The 24460-nt window shown below is 38.6% G+C and overlaps 1 protein-coding gene across 1 annotated transcript in view; it reads right to left on the bottom strand.

Annotated features, from left to right (window-relative positions):
• The window catches only part of LOC133250034 (bifunctional heparan sulfate N-deacetylase/N-sulfotransferase 4-like), a 103374-nt gene extending 79130 nt beyond the window's left edge, over positions 1-24244 (bottom strand). The window contains exons 1-2 of the mRNA XM_061421205.1: positions 24017-24244; positions 21911-22137 (exon numbers count right to left, since the gene is read on the bottom strand). Of these exons, the coding sequence (XP_061277189.1) occupies positions 21911-22137; positions 24017-24181 (392 nt within the window). The 5' untranslated portion in view covers positions 24182-24244. The remainder of the gene's footprint in view (positions 1-21910; positions 22138-24016) is intronic.
• Positions 24245-24460: the final 216 nt, after the last annotated feature.

Below are 24460 nucleotides of genomic sequence, written 5' to 3'. Positions count from 1 at the left end.
ACACGATTTTAAAATTAATTTTAAAAGACTAACCTTCATAAATTCTGAGGCTGTTCATTTTGCAAAGCATCCTAGGGAGAAAGGACAGCACATACTGTTCATCTCTTGTACCAGCATCCTCTTTGTGAGCAAAGGACTAACAGGATTGGTTTCTGGGCTCTTTGAAATGAGGATGATTTTTTCAAAAGTTCTAGCAAACTCATGGTGTGATTAAAATAAAAGGCGATCCTTTCTCAAAGAAGAACATGTTGATGGAATAGCTTGAATATTAAGAAATAAGAATATTAGCATTGTCTCTAAATCTGAGCATCACATCAGTCAGTGTCCTTTTGAATGATCCATAAAAACTTGCACAAAGCAGCCCCAGCCCTCTGCTCACCTCATTTCCTCTCTTTACTCTTATCCCATCCTCTTTGTATTATTTATTTTTTTTCCATCCCCTTTTCTTTATATAACTCTGGTTCACTATCTCATTAGATTCCTCACAGGGTGAAACACACTTCTCCTTCAATGACACTCAAAACTCTATACATTCTGTTCAGCTCGAATGTCATATCACCCTTGAAGACTTCTGATTTTTTTCACTCAGTGATAATCTCCCCTCTTCTGTGTTTCTATGCCTTTTGTGATCGCACAAAAGCCATATCCAAATTTTCTGTTGTATGTTTGTTTCTTCCACCAGTCTGTGAAGACTGCACTCTTGTCTTCTTATATCTCTGGCACACTAACCACACTTAATAGGTGTTTATGAATGAATCAAGGAGGCTACGGCTGAGAGGTAGGCAAGGAATTTTCCAAAATACAGATATAGATAGATGTATATCTGCGATAAATGTGTTCAGCCCTGGAAGTTGATGTAATATAGTTAGTTATTGCTGTTAAAATCACTCTATCACAAAAAGACAGATTTTCCCCAAGTTATTATTTTGAACAGTAGTCTAACTTGGAGAGACACTGAACTATACTGCTGAAAGAATGTGGGTAGAATCTGTCCTCCCAACAGAAGTAGAAGAGATTAAGAAGCGGTGGCAAGAATACATAGAAAATAATTATACAACAAAGGTCTTAATGAACAGGATAACCACAATGATGTGGTCACTCACCTAGAGAAAGACATCCTGGAATGTGAAGTCAAGTAGGCCTTAGAAAGCATCACTACAAACAAAGCTAGTGGAGGTAATGGAATTCCAGCTGAGCTATTTAAAATCCTGGAAGATGATGCTGTGAAAGTGCTGCATTCAATATGCCAGCAAATTTGGAAAACTCAGCAGTGGCCACAGGACTGGAAAAAGGTCAGTTTTCACTCTGATCCCAAGGAAGGACAATGCCAAAGAATGTTCAAACTACAGGACAACTGTGCTCATTTCACATACTAGTAAGGTTATGCTCAAAATCCTTCAAGCTAGACTTCAACAATATGTGAACTGAGAAGTTCCAAATGTACAAGCTTGGTTTAGAAAAGGCAGAGGAATCAGAGATAAAATTTCCAACATCCCTTGGATCATAGACAAACCAAAAGAATTTCAGAAGAATATTTATTTCTGCTTCATTGACTATGCTAAAGCCTTTGATTGTATGGATCACAACAAACCATGGAAAATTTTTAAAGAGACAGGAATACCGAACCACCTTACCTGTCTCCTGAGAAACCTGTATGCAGGTCAAGAAGAAACAGAATCAGATACAGAACAATGGACTGGTTCAAAACTGGGAAAGGAATATGACAAGGCTGTATATTGTCCCCCTGTTTACTTAACTTACATGCAGAGTACATCATGCAAAATGCTGGGCTAGATGGCACACAAGCTGGCATCAAGACTGCTGGGAGAAGTATCAACAACCTCAGATATACAGATGACACCATTCTATTGGCAGAAAGTGAAGAGCAACCAAAGAATTTCTTGATGAGGGTGTAAAAGAGAGTGAAAACAATGGGTTAAAACCCAACATTCAAAACACTAAGGTCATGGCATCCGGTACCATTCAGTTCAGTTCAGTTCAGTCCCTCAGTCGTGCTGACTCTTTGTGACCCCATGAATCACAGCACGCCAGGCCTGCCTGTCCATCACCAACTCCCGGAGTTCACTCAGACTCACGTCCATCGAGTCAGTGATGCCATCCAGCCATCTCATTCTCTGTCATCCCCTTCTCCTCCTGCCCCCAATCCCTCCCAGCATCAGAGTCTTTTCCAATGAGTCAACTCTTCGCATGAGGTGGCCAAAGTACTGGAGTTTCAGCTTTAGCATCATTCCTTCCAAAGAAATCCCAGGGCTGATCTCCTTCAGAATGGACTGGTTGGATCTCCTTGCAGTCCAAGGGACTCTCAACAGTCTTCTCCAACACCACACTTCAAAAGCATCAATTCTTCAGTACTCAGCCTTCTTCACAGTCCAACTCTCACATCCATACATGACCACAGGAAAAACCATAGCCTTGACTAGATGGACCTTTGTTGGCAAAGTAATGTCTCTGCTTTTTAATATGCTATCTAGGTTGGTCATAACTTTCCTTCCAAGGAGTAAGCGTCTTTTAATTTCATGGCTGCAGTCACCATCTGCAGTGATTTTGGAGCCCCCAAAAATAAAGTCTGACACTGTTTCCACTGTTTACCCATCTATTTCCCATGAAGTGATGGGACCAGATGCCATGATCTTCATTTTCTGAATGTTGAGCTTTAAGCCAACTTTTTCACTCCCCACTTTCACTTTCATCAAGAGGCTTTTTAGTTCCTCTTCACTTTCTGCCATAAGGGTGGTGTCATCTGCATTTCTGAAGTTATTGATATTTCTCCCAGCAATCTTGATTCCAGCTTGTGTTTCTTCCAGCCCAGCATTTCTCATGATGTACTCTGCATATAAGTTAAATAAACAGGGTGACAATATACAGCCTTGACGAACTCCTTTTCCTATTTGGAACCAGTCTGTTGTTCCATGTCCAGTTCTAACTGTTGCTTCCTGACTTGCATACAGATTTCTCAAGAGGCAGGTCTGGTGGTCTGGTATTTCCATCTCTTTCAGAATTTTCCACAGTTGATTGTGATCCACACAGTCAAAGGCTTTGGCATAGTCAATAAAGCAGAAATAGATGTTTTTCTGGAACTCTCTTGCTTTTTCCATGATCCAGCAGATGTTGGCAATTAGATCTCTGGTTCTTCTGCCTTTTCTAAAACCAGCTTGAACATCAGGAAGTTCGCAGTTCACGTATTGCTGAAGCCTGGCTTGGAGAACTTTGAGCATTATTTTACTCGCATGTGAGATGAGTGCAATTGTGTGGTAGTTTGAGCATTCTTTGGCATTGCCTTTCTTTGAGATTGGAATGAAAACTGACCTTTTCCAGTCCAGTACCATTACCTCATGGCAAATATGAGGGTAAAATGTGGAAACAGTGACAGCTTTTATTTTCCTCTTCTCCAAAATCACTGTGGATGGTGACTGCAGCCATGAAATGAAAAGATGAAAAATAAGACAGACAAGTCATAGACAATGACTGCAAAAAAGGCCAGGCAACCATTCTTTGAGGTGGTGACTTTTGACCTGAGACATGAGAGGCAGTAGACATCAGGGTTAACAAATTCCTGGAAGTAACCCTTATAAGCAAAAAGGATGCAAGCACAAAAGCCGTGAAGGGCAAACGATCTTGGCATCTTTGAAGGACTGTGTGGAAACAAGCATGGTGTGGTTTGAGTGGAACTTGGTCAATGCAGAGAAGCCAGCAGAAGGCCAAGTCATGGACCAGAGTTTGAATTTTATTCTGAGATTAAATGAGAAGTCTTTGAAGGCATTTAAGAATGACCATGACATTTGTCTGTGTTGGATTTAACAATATCATTCTGACTGCCCTTGGGAATAACAGAGTTGGTGGCCAGAATGGTAACAGTTCTCTGGAGGAGAGATAAGGGGGCCATCATCGGAAAGTGGAGAGAGAAACACTAATTGGAACATACTTTGAAAGTAGATGGCTTCCCTCATAGCTCAGTTGGTAAAGAATCCACCTGCAATGTGAGAGACCTGGGTTCGATCCCTGGGTGGGGAAGATCCCCTGGAGAAGGGAAAGGCTACCCACTCCAGTATTCTTGGGCTTCTCTTGTGGCTCAGCTGGTAAAGAATCCACCTGCAATGTGAGAGACCTGGGTTCGATCCCTGGATGGGGAAGATCCCCTGGAGAAGGGAAAGGTTACCCACTCCAGTATTCTGGCCTGGAGAATTCCGTGTATTGTATAGTCCATGGGGTTGCAAAGAGTTGGACATGACTAAGAAACTTTCACGGAGAAGGCAATGGCAACCCACTCCAGTACTCTTGCCTATAAAATGGATGGAGGAAATGAAAATGCTCCTCCTGCCATGGACGGAGGAGCCTGGTAGGCTGCAGTCCATGGGGTCACTAAGAGTCGGACACGATTGAGCGACTTCACTTTCACTTTTCACTTTCATGCATTGGAGGAGGAAATGGCAACCCATTCCAGTGTTCTTGCCTGGAGAATCCCAGGGACAGTGGGGCCTGGTGGGCTGCCATCTATGGGGTCGCACAGAGTTGGACACGACTGAAGTGACTTAGCAGCAGCAAGCAACTTTCAAATTTTTTCACTTTCAGTTTTTTGAAAGTAGAATTGACGGTATTTATTGATAGATTTCGGAGAAGGCAATGGCACCCCACTCCAGAACTCTTGCCTGGAAAATCCCACGGACGGAGGAGCCTGGTAGGCTCCAGTCCATGGGGTCACTAAGAGTCGGACACGACTGAGCGACTTCACTTTCACTCTTCACTTTCACTCATTGGAGAAGGAAATGGCAACCCACTCCAGTGTTCTTGCCTGGAGAATCCCAGGGACTGGGGAGCCTGGTGGGCTTCTGTCTATGGGGTCACACAGAGTTGGACATGACTGAAGTGACTTAGCAGCAGCAGCAGCAGTGGCACTGATAGATTTAGTCATTCAACAGATATACAACATGACCTACAGTGAGCATCAATGTGCAAAACGAATGTCTCCTGATATTACTTGGGAATATGCCTGCTCTCTACAAAATCATTTCCAAAGCCAATCATTAGATTGAGTTAATAACTCCTCACACTGTAAGTCACTATCACCGTACTTCCTATGAATGGGTGTTTTTCTAAAATCTAAATTACTAAAGATTCAAGAATCATTATAAGCTATAGCATATATTTTTTAAGGTGTATTCAGCAAAAGATGGAATAGAAGATGATTTCAATTTGGGGCATTGTGATGTGTTTAAAGTTTCTTTTTTTATTTCTTTAAATAGATCATAATTTCTAAAATCTTTGTGTTTATGATCATAACATTGCAGCCCATGTAGAAAAGTCTGCCTGTATTGATTTGATTGCTTGAGCAAGTTATTTAAGTGAACTACAGAATGGACTTCTGAAAAGAAATTACAAGAGAACGGCAATTTTCAAGTCACATCTTTTATTCACATTTAGTTTGAAGGTGTATCTATGTGTGAAAAAAAGTTTAAGTGGCTATAATAACAGCTTCAAGAAGGAGCACAATTCTGCTACTTACACTTTATACTTTGAATGACATTATTGGATACCTTAAATTGGCTTAAAAGCGACAATTGTAAATCAGGGAAACACTTCATGCTTGATATCTTATCTTTTACATTGCTTAAGCTAGTAATTTTCATACAGGGCTAAACTCCCCATGAACCCTATTCACAAAAACACAGTCTTTCATGAAAAGTAAATCTCTTGGATCCTTCTCTAGTTTTAGTTAATGTTATCACTGAGAGGTTTGAACACTGACTGTTTTGTTAGGTGTGAAGTCCAGTGAAGACAGATCTATAGGGTCAATGCTGGCAGACATGAAAAGTGTCTCCCCATTGTAATATGTAATGAAAGTCAGTCTAGAGTTTTGCATTTGGTTTGTGGGTTTGGGTTTTCTTATTTCTAATAAGTTCAACTCATTCATCTAAATTATCTGTAATTATGTCTCATTTGGGAAGGTCTTCCATTTTTCATATCATTAATTTTATGTACTAAACACAGAGATTGCTATAATTCTATAATACTCCTCATCTGAGCACAACAGTCAGTGTTGGAACATAAAATATATCAAAGTATGGACCTAGTGTTTCTAGCAGAGCTCCCTATTAACCAAAAAAAAAAAAATAATAAATAATAATAATAAAATAAAATAAATAAACAAAAGGCCTTAAAATCAGCAAGGCCAGCAACAAAAACAAAAACCTTTGGCAAAAACATCTGAGGTACTTTGGTAGACAACAAAATCAAATTAAAACAAAACAAAACAAAACAAGTCTTGACCAACCAAGCAAGCACTGCATTTGATGACACAGTTTGCTTCACTGGAATAAAGAATAATGATAGATATTTTATTGTTTAAAAATAGCTCAGAAGGCACAATAAAGTGACAATCAAGAACATTTTCAGAAGCGAAGCCTATAATAAAATAAATACCTTTGTAAAAGAGAATGCATTTATCACATGATTTATGTGTTCTAGCAGGGAGAAACAATCAAGCAAATTCACACTGTAAATAAACTCAGGGTTTGCAGTTTGCTAACATCCTCAAATATATTTGATAATAAAAGTGATATATACTTCCACTTTCTCAAATAAGAATTACTTCCAAATTATTTACATTTTCTCTGAAAAAAAATCCAACACTAGTTTTTGTCACATCTCATACTCCCTCTAAAGGAACCAACATTAGTTTCCTCATTTCATTTACAGACAGAGAAATTCTGAAGCACAGAGAAACTACACAACTTTTTCTTCAGTATTTAGCCAGCCTGGAAAAATAAAACAAGAACTTCTGAGTTTGGTGAATACATTTACATTCCTGCTGTTCATCTGATTTTACAAAAAGAGAGAGAACTAGCTTCCTCATCTTTCCATCCTTGCCTCTTCTTTTTCCTTCTCTTTCTTCCACATTTGCCCTCTGCTCTCATTTCTTTTCCCCGCTTCCTTTTTCTATTCCTTCTTTCTCCTTTCCTTTCCCTTTTCTTCTGAAGCAATTTAAACAACTCATATGAAATGATGGCATGCAGTCGACACAGGTAGTCTGATGATATAATTTTTATGTACTGTCTTATTGAACAGGTGCCTGTTGAGGGAATACTTGTTCCTGAGGGTACATTCAGCACAGGTGAGGGAGATGACATTCACTAAACATAAAGCTATTTACCACTGTGAGCAGTATTACACACGTGGCTCTTTGTATATATTACATATTCACGTAGCAGTGAGAGCTCACCTGTGAGGGGATCCAGGTGAGGAAGAGAAATCAGAGATAGAGTCTGAGGGAAAACAGTGAGGTGAAGTCGAGAGTAATGGGAATAGAAAGCCAGAAAGAAAAACACCAATACAGTATGCTGCTGCTGCTGCTGCTGCTGCTAAGTCGTTTCAGTCATGTCCAACTCTGTGTGACCCCATAGAAGGCAGCCCACCAGGCTCCTCTGTCCCTGGGATTCTCCAGGCAAGAACACTGGAGTGGGTTGCCATTGCCTTCTCCAATGCATGAAAGTGAAAAGTGAAAGTGAAGTTGCTCAGTCGTGTCCAACTCTTAGCGACCCCATGGACTGCAGCCCATGGGATCCTCCATCCCATGGGATTTTCCAGGCAAGAGTTCTGGAGTGGGGTGCCATTACCTTCTCCGCCAATACAGTATACTAATGCATATATATGGAATTTAGAAATATGGTAACGATATGCGAGAAGGCAAAAGAGACACAGATGTATAGAACAGCCTTTTGGACTCTGTGGGAGAGGGAGAGGGTGGGATGATTTGAGAGGGTAGCATTGAAACATGTATAATATCATATATGAAATGAATCGGCAGTCCAGGTTCAATGCATGATACTGGTTGCTTGGGGCTGGTGCACTGGGATGACCCTGAGGGGTGGTATGGAGAGGGAGGATGGAGGGGGGTTCAGGATGCGGAATACGTGTACACCCATGGCAGATTCATGCTGATGTATGGCAAAACCAATACAATATTGTAAAGTAATTAACATCCAATTAAAATAAATAAATTTAAATTAAAAAAAAAAAGAAAAGTACTGTAGACATTAGAAGGAGTGTGTATCCAAGGCCCTAACCTGTCAGCTAGAATTATAAATCAAAATATTATTTGGGTCTATCACTTCCTTGTTTGAATTCCTTTCCTCTTCTTTTGTGACATGTCATACAAAAATTTCCATGATTTTATTTACCTACTCTTAATGACTTTCGGAGAAGGCAATGGCACCCCACTCCAGTACTCTTGCCTGGAAAATCCCATGGACGGAGGAGCCTGGTAGGCTGCAGTCCATGAGGTCATTAAGAGTCAGACATGACTAAGCAACTTCACTTTTACTTTTCACTTTCCTGCATTGGAGAAGGAAATGGCAACCCACTCCAGTGTTCTTGCCTGGAGAATCCCAGGGATGGGGGAGCCTGCTGGGCTGCCGTCTATGGAGTCACACAGAGTCGGACACGACTGAAGTGACTTAGCAGCAGCAGCAATGACTTTACCTTCATTTTGTACTCTTGCAAAACACAAACATTTATAGCTCCCAAAATTGCCATGAGCATTTTACCCTCTGTGACCCTGTACACCTTTCCCCTCTACTGCTGCAAACTCCCATTCCCTATTTCTACCTCACTAGCTCATTTGTCTGATGAGTCCCTACAATGCTCAGCTCAAATACCAACTCCTCTGGATTGGTATTTGAGGATTTGAAGGATTCCCAGGCCTTCCTTCATGGATTTATACACACACATCAATATCCACACAACAGAACTGCTTTTTGGTGAACACATCACGAAGATCTCCTTGAAAAAATCAAATAGTTGAGATATAAATAGTAGCCAAGGTTTAACACTCTAAGCAACTGATGACATTTTAACAACTCACCATAAATTAAGCACCACATTCCCAATTATTTTTATCAACAAGTAATACATTTGAGAGTTTATGAATCTCAAAGAAGCATTTAACAAATTTAGTGATAGACACCTTTGTTCATCTGATAAGACTATATGGATGAAAATGACAAGACTTTTTAATTCTTCAGTGGATATCAGCAAGTTTAATATCTATATAATATTAAATATCCTTATTATATCAAAATTATAAGCCACCGATGGAAAATCTAAGACAAAATAATTTGGTTTTCTAAAATAAAAAAAATGAAAATAACATGTTTTAGAAAATAATTTGTAGTTTTATTTTCATAATATCTGACTCTGAGGAGCAGCCAGAGGAAAAGTACAAATAATGAAAATGAAACAAAATAAAGTGATCCAAAATGGTCTTTCTTCAATGTACTTCAAATTTTAAAAATAAATAAATATTAAAGAAAGAAACAAGACACTGAAATATCTAGGTGTTATATAATTTGTGGGGGAGAAGAGAGAATAAATGGTGGGGTGAAAACTCACAAACCAAAAAAAAAACCCACACACAAATCAGTATTAATTTTGTGGGCTCCCACAGAATGCACCTACTTTCTTATTATCTCACTAGCCACCAAATCATATAAACACTAATACAGAGCGATTTATTTTTGATAACCACAAATTTACTGATTTTGCTTTCAAAGAATCCTTAACTTATTAAGAACATTATGTATGTAATACTTATCTATTATAAGCCTCAAAATAGGAGAAATCTATCGACCAACATCTACACAAATAGGAGGTTGTATTTTTTGCTGTTGAAAATTTATTTATGTAAAAGAGCTATCCCACAATCTTTCATAACATGCTTTGGGAAAACTAAATTATCCAGTTACACAAGATGAAACAGACTTCCCCCAATAAAATAATGCTGCTTTCATTTCTTTTTCTAGGGAAACAGAATTGAAAAAAAAAACCAAACCGTGCAATTTTATGGATTTGTTCATGATCTAGAAATATATTGGAATGTAAATTGTATCCCATCAGGACCTGTAGGAACCTCTGGTATAGAAAGATGCATGTCTATATAATAATAGCAACCTTTTCCTCATTTGATGAGAAGACAGAGTTCAGGGCTAGGATACAAACTATTCTAGTCTTTTGTGGTGGCAAACTTTACATTCTGAAATACTAATTACTAAGTAAATTTGACTGCAAAAAAAACAAAAAAAATGCACTATTCCCAAATTGGGAGAAAGCAAAAATTTCTCGGCATTCTCTAAAACGTTATACTAACTCTGATTCTGATTTTCAGTGTAGACAAAAACAAAACAGTATTATCTGTAGTGAAGCCATGGATATTAGCTGACTCCATATTCTGCAACATTCCTACTGTGAGTGTGAATCATTGCAGAAGTGAAGATTCATGTTCTTTTGTAAAGGTTAGTCTTGCAAATCTTTAAGTTCTGTTTTTTTTTTTAAAGACCAAACGAAAAACTGATAAAGGGAAAAAAAGAGGTTACTATAGGTCTTTCAGTAAGTGGAAATAGAATTTTCCACAATCTATATACTCTACAGGAGTCCATTCTTCTCACAGTTGGTGGCAGTTCTCCCAGGCTCTAAAGCCTCAGAGCTCCAATACCATTAATTGCTTCAAAAGTTCCTGCCCAGATAAGAGGCACATTTCACTGTAGTAGGGCAGTTAGAAGTTAATTTATTATTCTTTAATAAATACTGCTGAAACATATGTCAATATCTTCCATGATCCTGAGTTAGAAATATTAACATATTATTTTATAAAGAAGTACATTTTATGTTCGTGTGTGCTAAGTTGCTTTGATTGTGTCTGACTCTTCGTGACGCTATGGACTGTAGCCTGACAAGCTCCTTTGGCCATAGGATTCTCCAGGCAAGAACACGGGAGTGGGTTGCCATGCCCTCCTCCAGGGGATTGTCCCTGATCCAGGGATCGAACCCATGTCTCCTGCATTGGCAGGTGGGTTCTTTGTGTGTGTGCTAAGTCACTTCAGTTGTGTTCGACTCTTTGAGACCCTGTGGACTATAGCCCACCAAGCTCCTCTGTCCATGGGATTCTCCAGGCAAGAATACTGGAGTGAGTTGCCATGCCCTCCTCCAGGGGGTCTTCCTGACTCAGGGATCGAACCTGTGTCTCCTGGGATTCTGGCATTGCAGGTGGATTTCTTTTTTGCTGAGCCACCAGGGAAAACCAGGTGCAGTTCTTTACCACTTGGAATATGCATTTGCTTTGTTCTACATGAAATATCTGATGGTTACAATGTTCTATAAAGCACAGCATTCATAGGAAATCAAAATTATCAAAGAATATTTGGATGTCTTGAGTATTAGTAATCTGTAATGGTTTATAATTTTCTTTAAAAAAGCTGTGGGATATTTTGTGCATTTTATTTTGCTGTGCTGCATATGTTTCTGTGAATTATCTTACATATCCACTTCCATATTATTTTAGGATTTAAAAGAACTTAAAGCTTAGTTCAGCTTAGTTCATGTTGATGTTTTCCTAAGCCTTGCAGCTGTCTTTAATCTATCTGAAAAGCGAGCACTAATTCATAATGTACTGCACCTGCTATTAGATTCCATGAATTTGGAGACTGATATACACAAGAAAGAAAAGCTCATTAGCCAGCCTAGGTGTGTGAAGGTTCAGGAGACAGTAGTGGGGAAGTACATCACTGCAGTTTCATTATACTCTACTGGTAACTGCAAGTACAGCATTCTTTCAGGCTCATATTTTTTGTTCACCTGGATTTGCAACAGGCCAAAATCAGACAAAGGTTAGTGAGTCTAGGCACTGCTCTGGACTTTGGATGATGCAGTGGATTTCGTGGCTCCAGTACTGCCATTTTAAAGCCTTCTAGAATCAGAGAATATTTAGATATATCTGTCAAGAAAACTTAGAAAATTCTATTTTCATATTGTTCTTTGTGGAGCACAAAATTAAAATGAGTTATAAAAATATTAAATCCAGCAAGGCATATTCATTTTAAGCTTTTGTAGTTAGTGATGACAGCAACTGACAAGACTCCAGGCTTCCTCTACTACAGTAAATTGTTGCATAATTTATGGGGTAGTGTCTTGACTTGAATGATAGTGGGTTACCTGGTGTAAGCTGTTTCACCTCACACATGATTAAATTATATTTCTTCCTGCCTGTACAAAGATTATATTGAAAATGCAGGAAGAATTCGGCACTAGGGAAATACATGTTAGCATTTGACAAGTGTGGAACAGTGCAGGAAAATATCAATATGTGATGAGGTCATGATGGAATCTAAAAAAAAAAAAAAAACCAGGAGAAAGTTATCTGAATGTTAAGTGGACAGATGCTTAGCTATTCTTTTGAAATGTCATTCAAACAGCTTTCATTTAATTTTCATTTTTTTTTACATTAATCTGGGCAAAACCAGTTGGTATCTAAGGAAATCAAGAAACCCCAATTATTGCAGTTTGCTGAATCAAAAGATCTAATGGGCAACAATAACAGGAGTTTATATATGAGTCAAGATGTAAAAATATATTCCAATTTTCTGCTTTATGGTGTATTAGAAAATAATGACATATATTTTAAAATGTGTAAAACTATGAGAACAGCATGGCAGCTAGAATCAAAATGAAATTAAAAAAAAACATTGAACATGCATAAAGACAAATATTAGAGACTTTCGAGCACAGGCGATATACAGGTCTGTTCTAGAGAAGGGCAACACAAAATAATGTGAATTCCTAAAGTGGAAGCCAGACAGAGAAAGCAGCTACAATAGTCTTAGTGTGGTTCATGCCTTTTTGACTGCAGAACCGAGTTGTGAAAGTTATAAACCAGGAAAAACAAAACACAAACAAACAAGGGGGTAGAACTTTTCAAGGATATTTAATCCAGTCCCATTCCTCAAGGCAATAAGGAAGAACTCTATAGCTTTTGATTCTATTTTAAAGTACTCTAGAGAGGGAAATTCCAGGATATTCCCTCATATACCTTTCCCAGCTTTTATTATCCTCATAGGATATGTACATACAAATGAATCCAGAAACTATTCAATCAGTTCAAATGATCTGCTAAATCTGGCAGTAATATTTCTTTCAGGATACTGATGATAGAAATTTCTTCCTCTTCTACTTCCTTCAATACATCTACCAGTGAATATCTTCTCATTTTATATAATTTTTTAATTCTTTTGCTATTGTTTTTGTTTAGTTATTAAGTTGTGTCTGACTTTTTGTGACCTCACAGACTGTAGCCCGCCAGGCTCCTCTGTCCATGGGATTTCCCTGACAAGAATGTTGGAGTGGGTTTCCATTTGCTTCTCCAGGGGATTTTCCTGATTCAAGGATCAAACCCATATCTCCTGCATTAGCAGGAGGATTCTTCACCACTGAACCACCAGAGAAACCCTTAATTCTTATTGTTGATGTTGTTTCACTAAATTGTGTCCAATTCTCTACAACCTCATGGACTGGAGCATGAGCTAGAAGCCTGGTGGCTTCCCTGTCCTTCACTATGTCCCTGAGTTTGCTCAAACTCATGTCCATTGAGTCAATGATGCTATCCAAGCATCACATCCTCTGTTGCCCCCCTCTCCTTCTACCATCAATCTTTCCCAGCATCAGGGTCTTCTCCAAATAGTCAACTCTTCGCATCAGGTGGCCAAAGTATTGGAGCTTCAGCTTCAGCATAAGTCCTTCCAATGAATATGCAGGGTTGATTATTAATTCTCTTACATGTTGATAAACTGCCATTTCCTTTTTCCTCTGACCCTACTATAACTAAATATGTAGTGCTGGTTTGTAATATGTAAAATTAAACCTACTTCATATTTTTTATGTTTCATAATGAAAAATATATACCTATGTCTAAACTGGATAAGAACAGAATTACACAGTTTTAGCATCAGATGAGATATTAAAAGTAATAGATTTGACATTCCTACAAAATTTTTGTTTATACAGCTTCAATGACAAGAAACCAAATATGTCATGAGGCAGTCCATACAATTTACTGGCAGATTTAATCTATATTTATATAATATTTATACTTAAATAATTCTGGAATTTATGCACTATTTTCTTTGAAAGTAATTTTGGGGCTTTTTATTATTGCCTGTTAAATTTCATCTTGCTAGATTTGGTCTGTAAATTCACTGTGCTATGTATACTAGATGTATTTACCATCACTGCCACCTTTGTGTCACACTATCTTATCCTTATCCATCCGTTCATTAATATACTGAAAACCCAACACTAAGGACAAAAATCTATGGATCATTTACAAATCCTCAAAGAGAATCACTATGCAAGAGAGATGCCACAATATAAGGTGTCTATAGTATTTCCAGGATGTGAAAGTTTAGGTCATTATTGAAAAATGAAATAAGGTGAGATTGGTCTTAAATCTTTAGAGTTTATACTAACACTATGATCACTTATTCTACTTATAAGCCCCCAAGACATTGGTTTTCCATGTTCAAAATCAGTTCAAACAGTAGGTAGGAGAAGTGATCATCTTTCTCTATGATTTCATGGATGTTGATTGTTTCTACTGAAATCATATCTCCCTAAGGGACTTTGATACATTAAAAAAAAATGCAGTCATAGAATCTCCTTTGGGCACAGGCTCTGTGAGGATACAAATAGTCTTTAGAGTCAACATATCAGTGAACTCATGTTGAAAACATACATTCACATCACTGAATTTGTAGGCTTTTTTTCTTCAGAATGGTTTTGATGAAAAAGAATAAGGAGATACTCTTTACTCTGACAAAGAATTAAGTGGAAATTAGAGAAAAAGGAGAGACCAGAGGAGAAGACTGGGTATCAGTATTACTTTATTTCTGTTTTCTTCTTTTCTCATTTTCCTTCCAGAAGGCTTCTTCTTTGCCAGTCTTGCTGAAACCACCTAACTTAAAATAGCCATTAATCAAGCAGTCTCAGTACTTATTTTCTGGATGTCAGTGAAGGACTATTGATCACAGCAGATCAACTCTCAGTTCAGTTCAGTCACTCATTCATGTCCAACTCTTTGCGACCCATTGACTGCAGCACCCCAGGCCTCCCTGTCCATCACCAACTTCCGGAGCCTACTCAAACTCATGTCCATCAAGTCGGTGATATAATCCAACCATCTCATTCTCTGTCGTCTCCTTCTCCTCCAGCCTACAATCTTTCCCAGCATCAGGGTCTTTTCAAATGAGTCAGTTCTTTGCATCAGGTGGCCAAAGTATTGGAGCTTGGAGCTTCAGCTTCAGCATCAGTCCTTCCAATGAATATTCAGGACTTATTTCCTTTAGAATGGACAGGTTGGATCTCCTTGCAGCCCAAGGGACTCTCAAGAGTCTTCTCCAACACCACAGTTCAAAAGCATCAATTCTTCAGCACTCAGCCTTCTTTATAGTCCAACTCTCACATCCATACATGACTACTGGTAAAACCATAGCTTTGACTAGATGGAACTTTGTCAGTAAAGCAATGCCTCTGCTTTTTAATATGCTGGCTAGGAAAGCTGAGCACAGAAGAATTGATGCTTTTGAACTGCAGTGTTGGAGAAGACTCTTGAGAGTCCCTTGGACTGCAAGGAGATCCAACCAGTCCATCCTAAAGGAGATCAGTCCTGGGTGTTCATTGGAAGGACTGATGCTGAAGCTGAAACTCCAATACTTTGGCCACCTGATGTGAAGGGCTGACTCATTTGAAAAGACCCTGATGCTGGGAAAGATTGAGGGCAGGAGGAGAAGGGGACAACGAAGGATGAGATGGTTGGATGGCATCACTGACACAATGGACATGGGTTTGGGTGGACTCTTGGAGTTTGTGATGGACAGGGAGGCCTGGTGTGCTGCGGTTCATGGGGTCGGAAAGAGTCAGACATGACTGAGTGACTGAACTGAACTGAACTGAGGTTGGCCATAGTTTTTCTTCCAAGGAGCAAGTGTCTTTCAATTTCATGGCTGCAGTCACCATCTGCGGTGACTTTGGAGCCCCCAAAATAAAGTCTGTCACTGTTTCCATTGTTTCCCCATCGATTTTCCATCAAGTGATGGGACCAGATGCCATGATCTTAGTTTTCTGAATGCTGAGTTTTAAGCCAACATTTTTACTCTCCTCTTTCATTTTCATCAAGAGGCTCTTCAGTGTTTCTTTGCTTGTTGTCATAGGGTGGTGTCATCTGCATATCTGCTGTTATTGATACTTCTTCAGGCAACCTTGATTCCAGCTTGTGCTTCATCCAGCTTGGCATTTCACATGATGTATTCTGCGTATAAGTTAAATAAGCAGGGTGACAATATACAGCCTTGACATACTCCTTTCCCAATTTGGAACCAGTCTGTGGTTCCATGTCCAGTTCTAACTGTTGCTTCTTGACCTACGTTCAGATTTCTCAAGAGGCAGGTCAGGTGGTCTGGTATTCCCATCTCTTGAAGAATGTTCCACAGTTTGTTGTGATCCACACAAAGGCTTGGCATATTCAATAAAGCAGAAGCAGATGTTTTTCTGGAACTCTCTTGCTTTTCCAATGATCCAATGGATGTTGGCAATTTGATCTCTGGTTCTTCTGCCTTTTCTAAATTCAGCTTGAACATCAGGAAGTTCACTGTTCATGTATTGCTGAAGCCTGGCTTGGAGAATTTTGAGCATTACTTTACTAGCATGTGAGATGAGTGCAATTGTGCAGTACTTTGAGCATTCTTTGGCATTGTCTTTCTTGGGGATTGGAATGAAAACTGACCTTTTCCAGTCCTGTGGCCACTGCTGAGTTTTCCAAATTTGCTGGCATATTGAGTGCAGCACTTTCATAGCATCATCTTTTAGGATTTGAAATAGCTCAGCTGGAATTCCATCACCTCCCCTAACTTTGTTCATAGTGATGCTTTCTAAGGCCCACTTGACTCCACATTCCAGGATGTTTGGCTCTAGATGAGTAATCACACCATCGTGGTAATCTGGGTCATGAAGTTGGTTTTTGTGTAGTTCTGTGTATTCTTGCCACCTCTTCTTAATATTTTCTGCTTCTGTTAGGTCCATAACATTTCTGTCCTTTATTGTGCTCATCTTTGCATGAAATGCATCACTTCTGGTGCCTCTCTATTCATAACAGGACACAGCTACAAAAAATTCCAAGCTTACAGTATCTTCATTCATCACTTTCTTCCCTCTTCCTTTGTTTCCCATTTTATTTCACTCCCTTCCTGTCTGTTCCCATCTTAATTTCCTCATTTGGTGTGATGGTTAATTTTGTACCAACTTGACTGGGCCACAAGTTATGTAGCTCAAACATTATTCTGGGTGTGTCCATGAGGATGCTTTTGATGAGATTAACAACCAAATTGGTCAACTGAGGAAAGCAGATAAGGTGGGTGGGTCTGATCTAATCTGCTGAAGGCCAAATAGAATGAAAAGTCTCACTCTTCTGTGAATAAAAAGGAATTTCTTCTGCCCCATTGCCTTTGAACTGATTACTGTGTTTTGTTTTTTTTTAACCTGCCTAAGAACCTGAAGTGAAACACTGGCTCTTCCTGGGTCTCAATCCTGTCTACTTTGGGGCTAGAACTATACCATCAGCTGTTCTGGTTCTCAGGCTAGAGAACTTCTACTAAAACTATACCATCAGCTCCCCTGGGACTCTAGCTTGTTCACTGTAGATTTTGAGACTTTCCAAATTCCATAATCACATGAGCAAATTCCTTGTAATAATTCCCTCCCCCACCCATCCTCTTAGTTCTGTTTCTTTGAAGAACCCTGATTAATATATCTGATAACTTCTGCTTATGCAGCTCTAGAACTAAGACCTGTTTTTTTTTTTTTTTTTAATCTGGGTTCTGTCAAATGCCACCCACAGTGTGTCTCCCTAGAGAGCTGAGTAGCCTCTCCTTGGATTGCCTATGACTACACTGTTCATGTTTTGAGCAGCATTATTCCTTACTCCCATATCTTTGTGGACTGCTATTTGTCTGATCCCAGCTTCATATCACTGTACATAGAATGACTTATATTATCCACACTGTTAATCATCTCTAACATTGCTCCTTCTTCTTTGTCTCTCTGGGTTTCTCGCTTTTACTCATAATCCTACTTTAAGACCACCATTAGTTCACAATGATTAAGTATAGTTTGTTATTGGATTCTAGAAATCTCCTGAAAACTCCCCTCTTTCGTTGTTCTATTTCTCCTGCAATTAAAATAACTTTGGTTGGCAATGATTAGCTTTTTAAGTGAGGTTAGTGTTATTTTGTCAGTTTATAGCAAGTGCTACAGGTATAAGTGCCAAATAGTCTTCCACCTTATTTAAAGGACCAGCTATTACCCTCTGAGTAACGATTTATGCATGCTTGCATCCTGTCACTTCAGTTGTGTCCGACTCTTTGCGACCCCATGGACTATAGCCTGCCAGGCTCCTCTGTCCATGGGATTCTCCAGGAAAAAATACTGGAGTAGGTTGCTGTTTCCTTGTTCAGGGGATCTTCCCGACTCAGGGATCGAACCCAGGTCTCATGTCTCCTGTGCTGGCAGGCGTGTTCTTTACCACTGTCAAGGGCCAACTGTTAGTCTGTGAATGATGCTATATATGGAGTGCTAAATTCAAAGTTTTTGAAAAGCAGAGTTATAAATACATCTCTTTAATGGCAAGTAGCCCCATGGGCACCCAGGTGGTGAATATCAGTAACAATCAGACCTTGGGGCTAGAGGTTCATGGGAGGGAATCATCATTGTTCTGATGCTTATCCCTTCCCCTGAAGAGGGGACAAGGGCAGATTTGGGGTTGGGAGTATACCCCAAAGTGAAAACAGTATGAAGATGTGACCCTTGCTTCTATGAAGATCAAATTCTCAATTAATGAGGGAAGGAGTAAAGAGAAAGATTTCCCATATTTGCTTTCACTCACATTCACATGTATATATCAACTCTCAAAAATATTTTGTGATGTTATTGATTCTTTTAAGTCTCAGTGAGCTTGAATTAAACACATACAAAATGAAATATCCAAAAGGAATACTTTTGAAGAACACTGAAGATTGTCTAGTTTATAAGTTTGTCTTACAGGAGAGCAAACAAGTTTTGAAAAATAGAGTTTCTTACTAAAATCATAGAGCATCCAAGCTATTCCCCAGTTTAGTGGAACCCCAACAAAAAAGACAGTTCTGTTATGTTTTTAATACTCCTGCAGTTTGAAGAAGTTTGTTGATTACTCATACTCAGATAAAGTGCTCATTCCCCATACTCAAAGTCCTTCAAGCTAGGCTTCAGCAGTACATGAACTAAGAACTTTCAGATGTACAAGCTGGGTTTACAAAACACAGAGGAACCAGAGATCAAATTACCAACATTCATTGCATCATACAGAAAGCAAGGGAATTTCAGAGAAAAGCATCTACTACTGCTTCACTCAGAGAAGGCAATGGCACCCCACTCCAGTACTCTTGCCTGGAAAATCCCATGGACGGAGGAGCCTGGTAGGCTGCAGTCCATGGGGTCGCTAAGAGTTGGACACAACTGAGCGACTTTACTTTCACTTTTCACTTTCATGCATTGGAGAAGGAAAAGGCAACCCACTCCAGAGAATCCTGATGGGCTGCTGTCTATGGGGTCTCGAAGAGTCAGACACGACTGAACGACTTGACTTTCACTTTTCACTTTCATGCATTGGAGAAGGAAAAGGCAACCCACTCCAGTGTTCTTGCCTGGAGAATCCCATGGATGGAGAAGCTTGGTGGGCTGCCGTCTATGGGGTCGCACAGAGTCGGACACGACTGAAGCGACTTAGCAACAACAACAACTGCTTCATTGACTATGCTAAAGCCTCTGATTGTGTGGATCACAACAAACTGGAAAAGTCTTAAAGAGATGGGAATACCAGACCGCCCTACCTGCCTCCTGCGAAACATGTATGTGGGTCAAGAAGCAACAGTTCGAATTGGACATGGAACAACTGACTGTTTCCAAGTTGGGAAAAGAGTACACCAAGGCTGTATATCGTCACCTTGCTTATTTAATTTCTATGCAGAGCACATCATATGAAATGCCAGGCTGGATAACTCACAATCTGGAATCAAGTTTGCCAGGAGAAATATCAACAACCTCAGATATGCAGATGATACCACTTTACCTGCAGAAAGTGACAAAAACTAAAGAAGCTCTTGATGAAGATTAAAGAGGAGGGTGAAAAAGCTGGCTTAAAACTTATAACATTCAGAAAGCAAAGATCATGGCATCTTGCCCAATCATACACGGCAAATAGAAGAATAAAAAGTGGAAGCAGTATCAGATTTTATTTTCTTGTGCTCCAAAATCACAGCATACAGTGACTTCAGTCATGAAATTAAAAGATGCTTGCTCCTTGGAAGGAAAGCTGTGACAAATCTAGATAGGGTATTAAAAAGCAGAGACATCACTTTGTCCACAAAGGTCCGTCTAGTCAAAGCTATGGTGGTTCCAGTAGTCATATATGGATGTGAGAGTTGGACCATAAAGAAGGCTGAGTGCCAAAGAATTGATGCTTTTAAACTGTGATGTTAGAGAAGATTCTTCAGAGTCCCTTGGACTGCAAGGCAATCAAACCAGTCAATCCTAAAGGAAATCAACCCTGAATGTTCAGTGAAGGACAGATGCTGAAGTTGAAGTTCTAATATTTTGGTCACCTGATGGGAAGAGCCAACTCATTAGAAAAGATCCTGATTCTGAGAAACACTGAAGGGTAAAGAAGAGGGCAACAGATAGCATCACCAACTCAATGGACATGAATCTGAGCAGACTCTGGTAGATGGTGAAGAACAGGGAAGCCTGGAGTGCTGTAGTCTCGAGTCTCAAAGAGTCAGACACAACTTAGTGACTGAATGACAACATGCATTTTTGCCCCCATTTCTCAACCCCTTCAATCCAATTTACAAGTTTTCATCTATACACAAGCTAGGTTTTTATTTCCTTTCTTCATGGGTTATAAATAGCATATACATGATCTAAATTTATTTAAACATACCTGGAGCTTCAACAGAGACAAGTGAAACATAGTTTTGTTTAAAGCATGAATCATTTTCTCTCAGTGTGAAAATTTCTTACCCAAACAAGTTAGACACAGCATACAACTCACTATTTCACATTTTCTTGTGTGCAATGGGATGTAAAAAAAAGGACATGCCTCTCTAAAACCTCAGAAATGGAATCCTTAAGGGAAAAAATGGAAAAAGCTGAAGTAATTGCAACATTATCTAGTGACAATATATTCCCATATTGCTATACTTTTCCACATATAACTGGAAATCAAATTGAAAAACTCTGAATAATCAAAGGGCACAACTAAAAGGGACAAATTTTCTAGCTTTGATTCCAAATAAAATTAACGAATATTTTAAAAAGAAGCCTCAGATGACCCTAGTATTTAAAGATAATGCATAGTTATGTATTTTTATATAGAAGGAAATGGCAACCCACTCCAGTATTCTTGGCTGGAATTTATATGGGCAGAGGAGCCTGGAGTGCTACAGTCCATGGGGTGACAAAGTCTCAGACGTAAGTGAGGAACTAAATACAAACATCATGTATTTTCAATGCAGCTTTTCATTGTGATCATTTTTAGAGATGGCAATATGTATGTCTACTGATAGACATACTACTACTTGAGCTAGAAGCAGATTCAATTTACAGACAAAATACACACCACTATATTGTGAATGTTTTTGGATGTACTTAGTCATGTCTCTTTGTGACCCCATGGACTGTAGCCCGCCAGGTTCCTCTGTCCTTAGAATTTTCCTGGCAATAATAATGGAGTGGGTTGCCATTTCCTTCTCCTGAGTTTCTTCCAGACCAAGAGATCGAACCCACTTGAATTGGTATCTCTTGCTAGACAACTGTATATATGTCTTTACTACAATTCAAGTATAAGAGCCAACACTGAGATATTAGCTTACATTTAATTGTTATAGTCAACACATGGATCCTAACAAATCTGTACTTTTCTTGATTGACATTTATTAAGGAAATTTAATAATTTGGAGATATAGTCTAATTTCTCTCTAGTATTTACCATCTACTCTCTTGTGAGAAGGTTGACAACGGAAACAAAATGAAACATATATTTGAAAAGTCTGAAATTATTGTGAAAAGCATAAATAGGATACTTACTGGGTTTAGAAGGATTGTGAGGAAAAGTTCACCTCCTCTGATACTTTTATCCAGTTCTTGGGGGCCTCCTGGATACTCTTTGTAGAAAATAGTGTGTGTGAACAACCCACAGGTCTGTCGAGGGAGGACCTGAGAAAAAAGAAAAAGCAGCATATTGACATGACTTAATTAAAAGTTCCATTGCTGTGTCATGACTTCAGAGTCTGCATATTATCATTCCTATTGGAGTTTCCCAGTGGATAAAGCCAAAATCTTACTGTAATCAAGAGTTGACACTGATGTAATTATGTAAATATTAAGACAGCTGCCCAAAGTCATAGGACATATATGTTACAACATTTTCATTCATGCCTACAAATTTCACCTACCAGCTGAGTTATATTACAGAATTGGTTAAAAAAAAAAAAAAAAAGGCTTCTTAGGGTTAACCTAATTCAAATATAGAGATTCTCCAAGGTTACATTTTTCATGGTATTAGATCGCTTTTCCCCTTGATCCTGAAATACAGTTTACATGTACTTACATCTCAGAGTCCTCAAAACAATGAGTTTTCATCAGCCTCACCACTCTGTTTTGTTTTTACTACTCTGAATTAAAGTTTTAATCCCAGTAATAGTCAAATTATCTAATGATTGCTTCTGGCATGTCTTGTGCTTAATTCTGTTGTAACTCAGAATGTTCAACAGAGAAAGTGAATAGGTAATTTTATTCCAAAAACTTTGTATTGAATAATAAACCACTTATAATCTAATGGGGTTGAGGACATGTATTCAATTGCACAGAATAACTATTTATTCTTTGCTTAATTTTCATAACAGGTTTTATTAAAACCAAGGTAAATGAAAATACATAGTGCTGACTTAAAGGAATGTTTCTATTTAATAATATAGCAAATGGTCACACTACTCAATTAAGGGAAAACTGCTTTCACTCTGATCTGCATTTGTATCAGGGTAAAACTTTTAATATCTGCTGGATTTCTATGGACATCAATACCTTTAGTTGCATTTTCAATAGATCTATTAAATCTGAGGCTTCTTTAGGTCCTCTAGTACCAATTTACAATAAACAAATTAAAGTTTTATGATTAATGAATGTTAAGTATTATCTCTGTTAACATGCGTGCTATTATTCTTTGGTTTTAGATACTTATTGGGTGGAAAGATAGATAGGCAGATGATTCTAGTAGTAACCTGAATAATGGGTTGAAAAGGTGTAAATATTTAAAGGAGGGAGAAGAGTTGTAAACCTTTCCTATGATCTTGGCAACCAGTGATGAGAACATGACCTAAGGCACTGGATGTGGGGATGGATGTTTTAAGATGAGCTATTTTATCACAAAGCAAAACAAGACAATTTTTTTCATTCTCATGAATAATTATAAATTCCCATCTGATATACTTTTGGTTTTATTTTCATTTATAGGAACATATGCATCATCCTTCCATCAAATTGTTATTTTTCAGTTAATATATTTGAAAATAAAATATATACCTTCATTTTTATAATATGCTAGGAAGAAAACAATGAAAAACTGCTATCCTAAGATATTCTCCAGTGTCTGAAACTGAAAATAAACTGAGTGGATAAATTTAGCTCTTGGATACTACTTGTTAGATTCTGTCTGTTGATAGTGTAGTGATTTGAGAGGTGTTTTCTTGATTTACGAACCTACATTTTGCCTAGAAAACTCTAAATAGAACCAGCCAAACAAATGGACCTAGAGAAACTCTCCAGAAGTATAAGGTCCATAGACAAATCCAGAAACTGCAGGGGATGACCTACATGAAACCTGCTTCCAACATTTTGAGCTTGTCTCGAATTTGCCAAAACTACCCCACAGCTTAAGAAGCAAGTCTATAGCCAAGCAGTGTATTAATGTGTGACCATCATGGTGTGCAAGGGATTTATGATACTCATGTAAACGAGTTTTTTGGAAGTTAGATTTTGTCTTCATTCCACATGTAGGTACTGAGAGCCTTTGATACACACAACAATACATGCTCACCATGATGCTATTGTGAATGAAGCCCTTTCGGTATCGTGCAGGTTTCAAATGCGGATACTCTTCAGTGCTGGTGACCTGAATACCCCAGACCTTCTTCCAAGCTGCATACAGCTGAATATGAACTGGGTAGACCCCTGAGTGATGTGGTGCCACTGCATAGCCCATGTTGATAGGTATTCCATGTTCCTAAAAGAAAGCCAGAATAACATCATATGCCATGTGGTCAGTTGAATTTAATTAAAATCATTTCCACAAATACCTATTTAGGATATACTGAATTCTATGAGAAGGATGAAATACATAAAAACTAATAGGATGGCATTTTTGTCCTTCAGTAACTCATGATCTTATGATAATTGTAGTAAATTCGTTGGGCATGTTGCTCAGTCATGTCCGACTATTTGCAAACCCATGAACTGTAGCCTGCCGAATTTCTCTCTCCAT

The sequence above is a fragment of the Bos javanicus genome, chromosome 6 (genome assembly GCF_032452875.1).
Source record: "Bos javanicus breed banteng chromosome 6, ARS-OSU_banteng_1.0, whole genome shotgun sequence".
NCBI classification, from domain to species: Eukaryota; Metazoa; Chordata; class Mammalia; order Artiodactyla; family Bovidae; genus Bos; species Bos javanicus.
The sequence above is the reverse complement of the archived record's forward strand: the minus strand, read 5'-3'. Positions and strand labels throughout refer to the sequence as shown.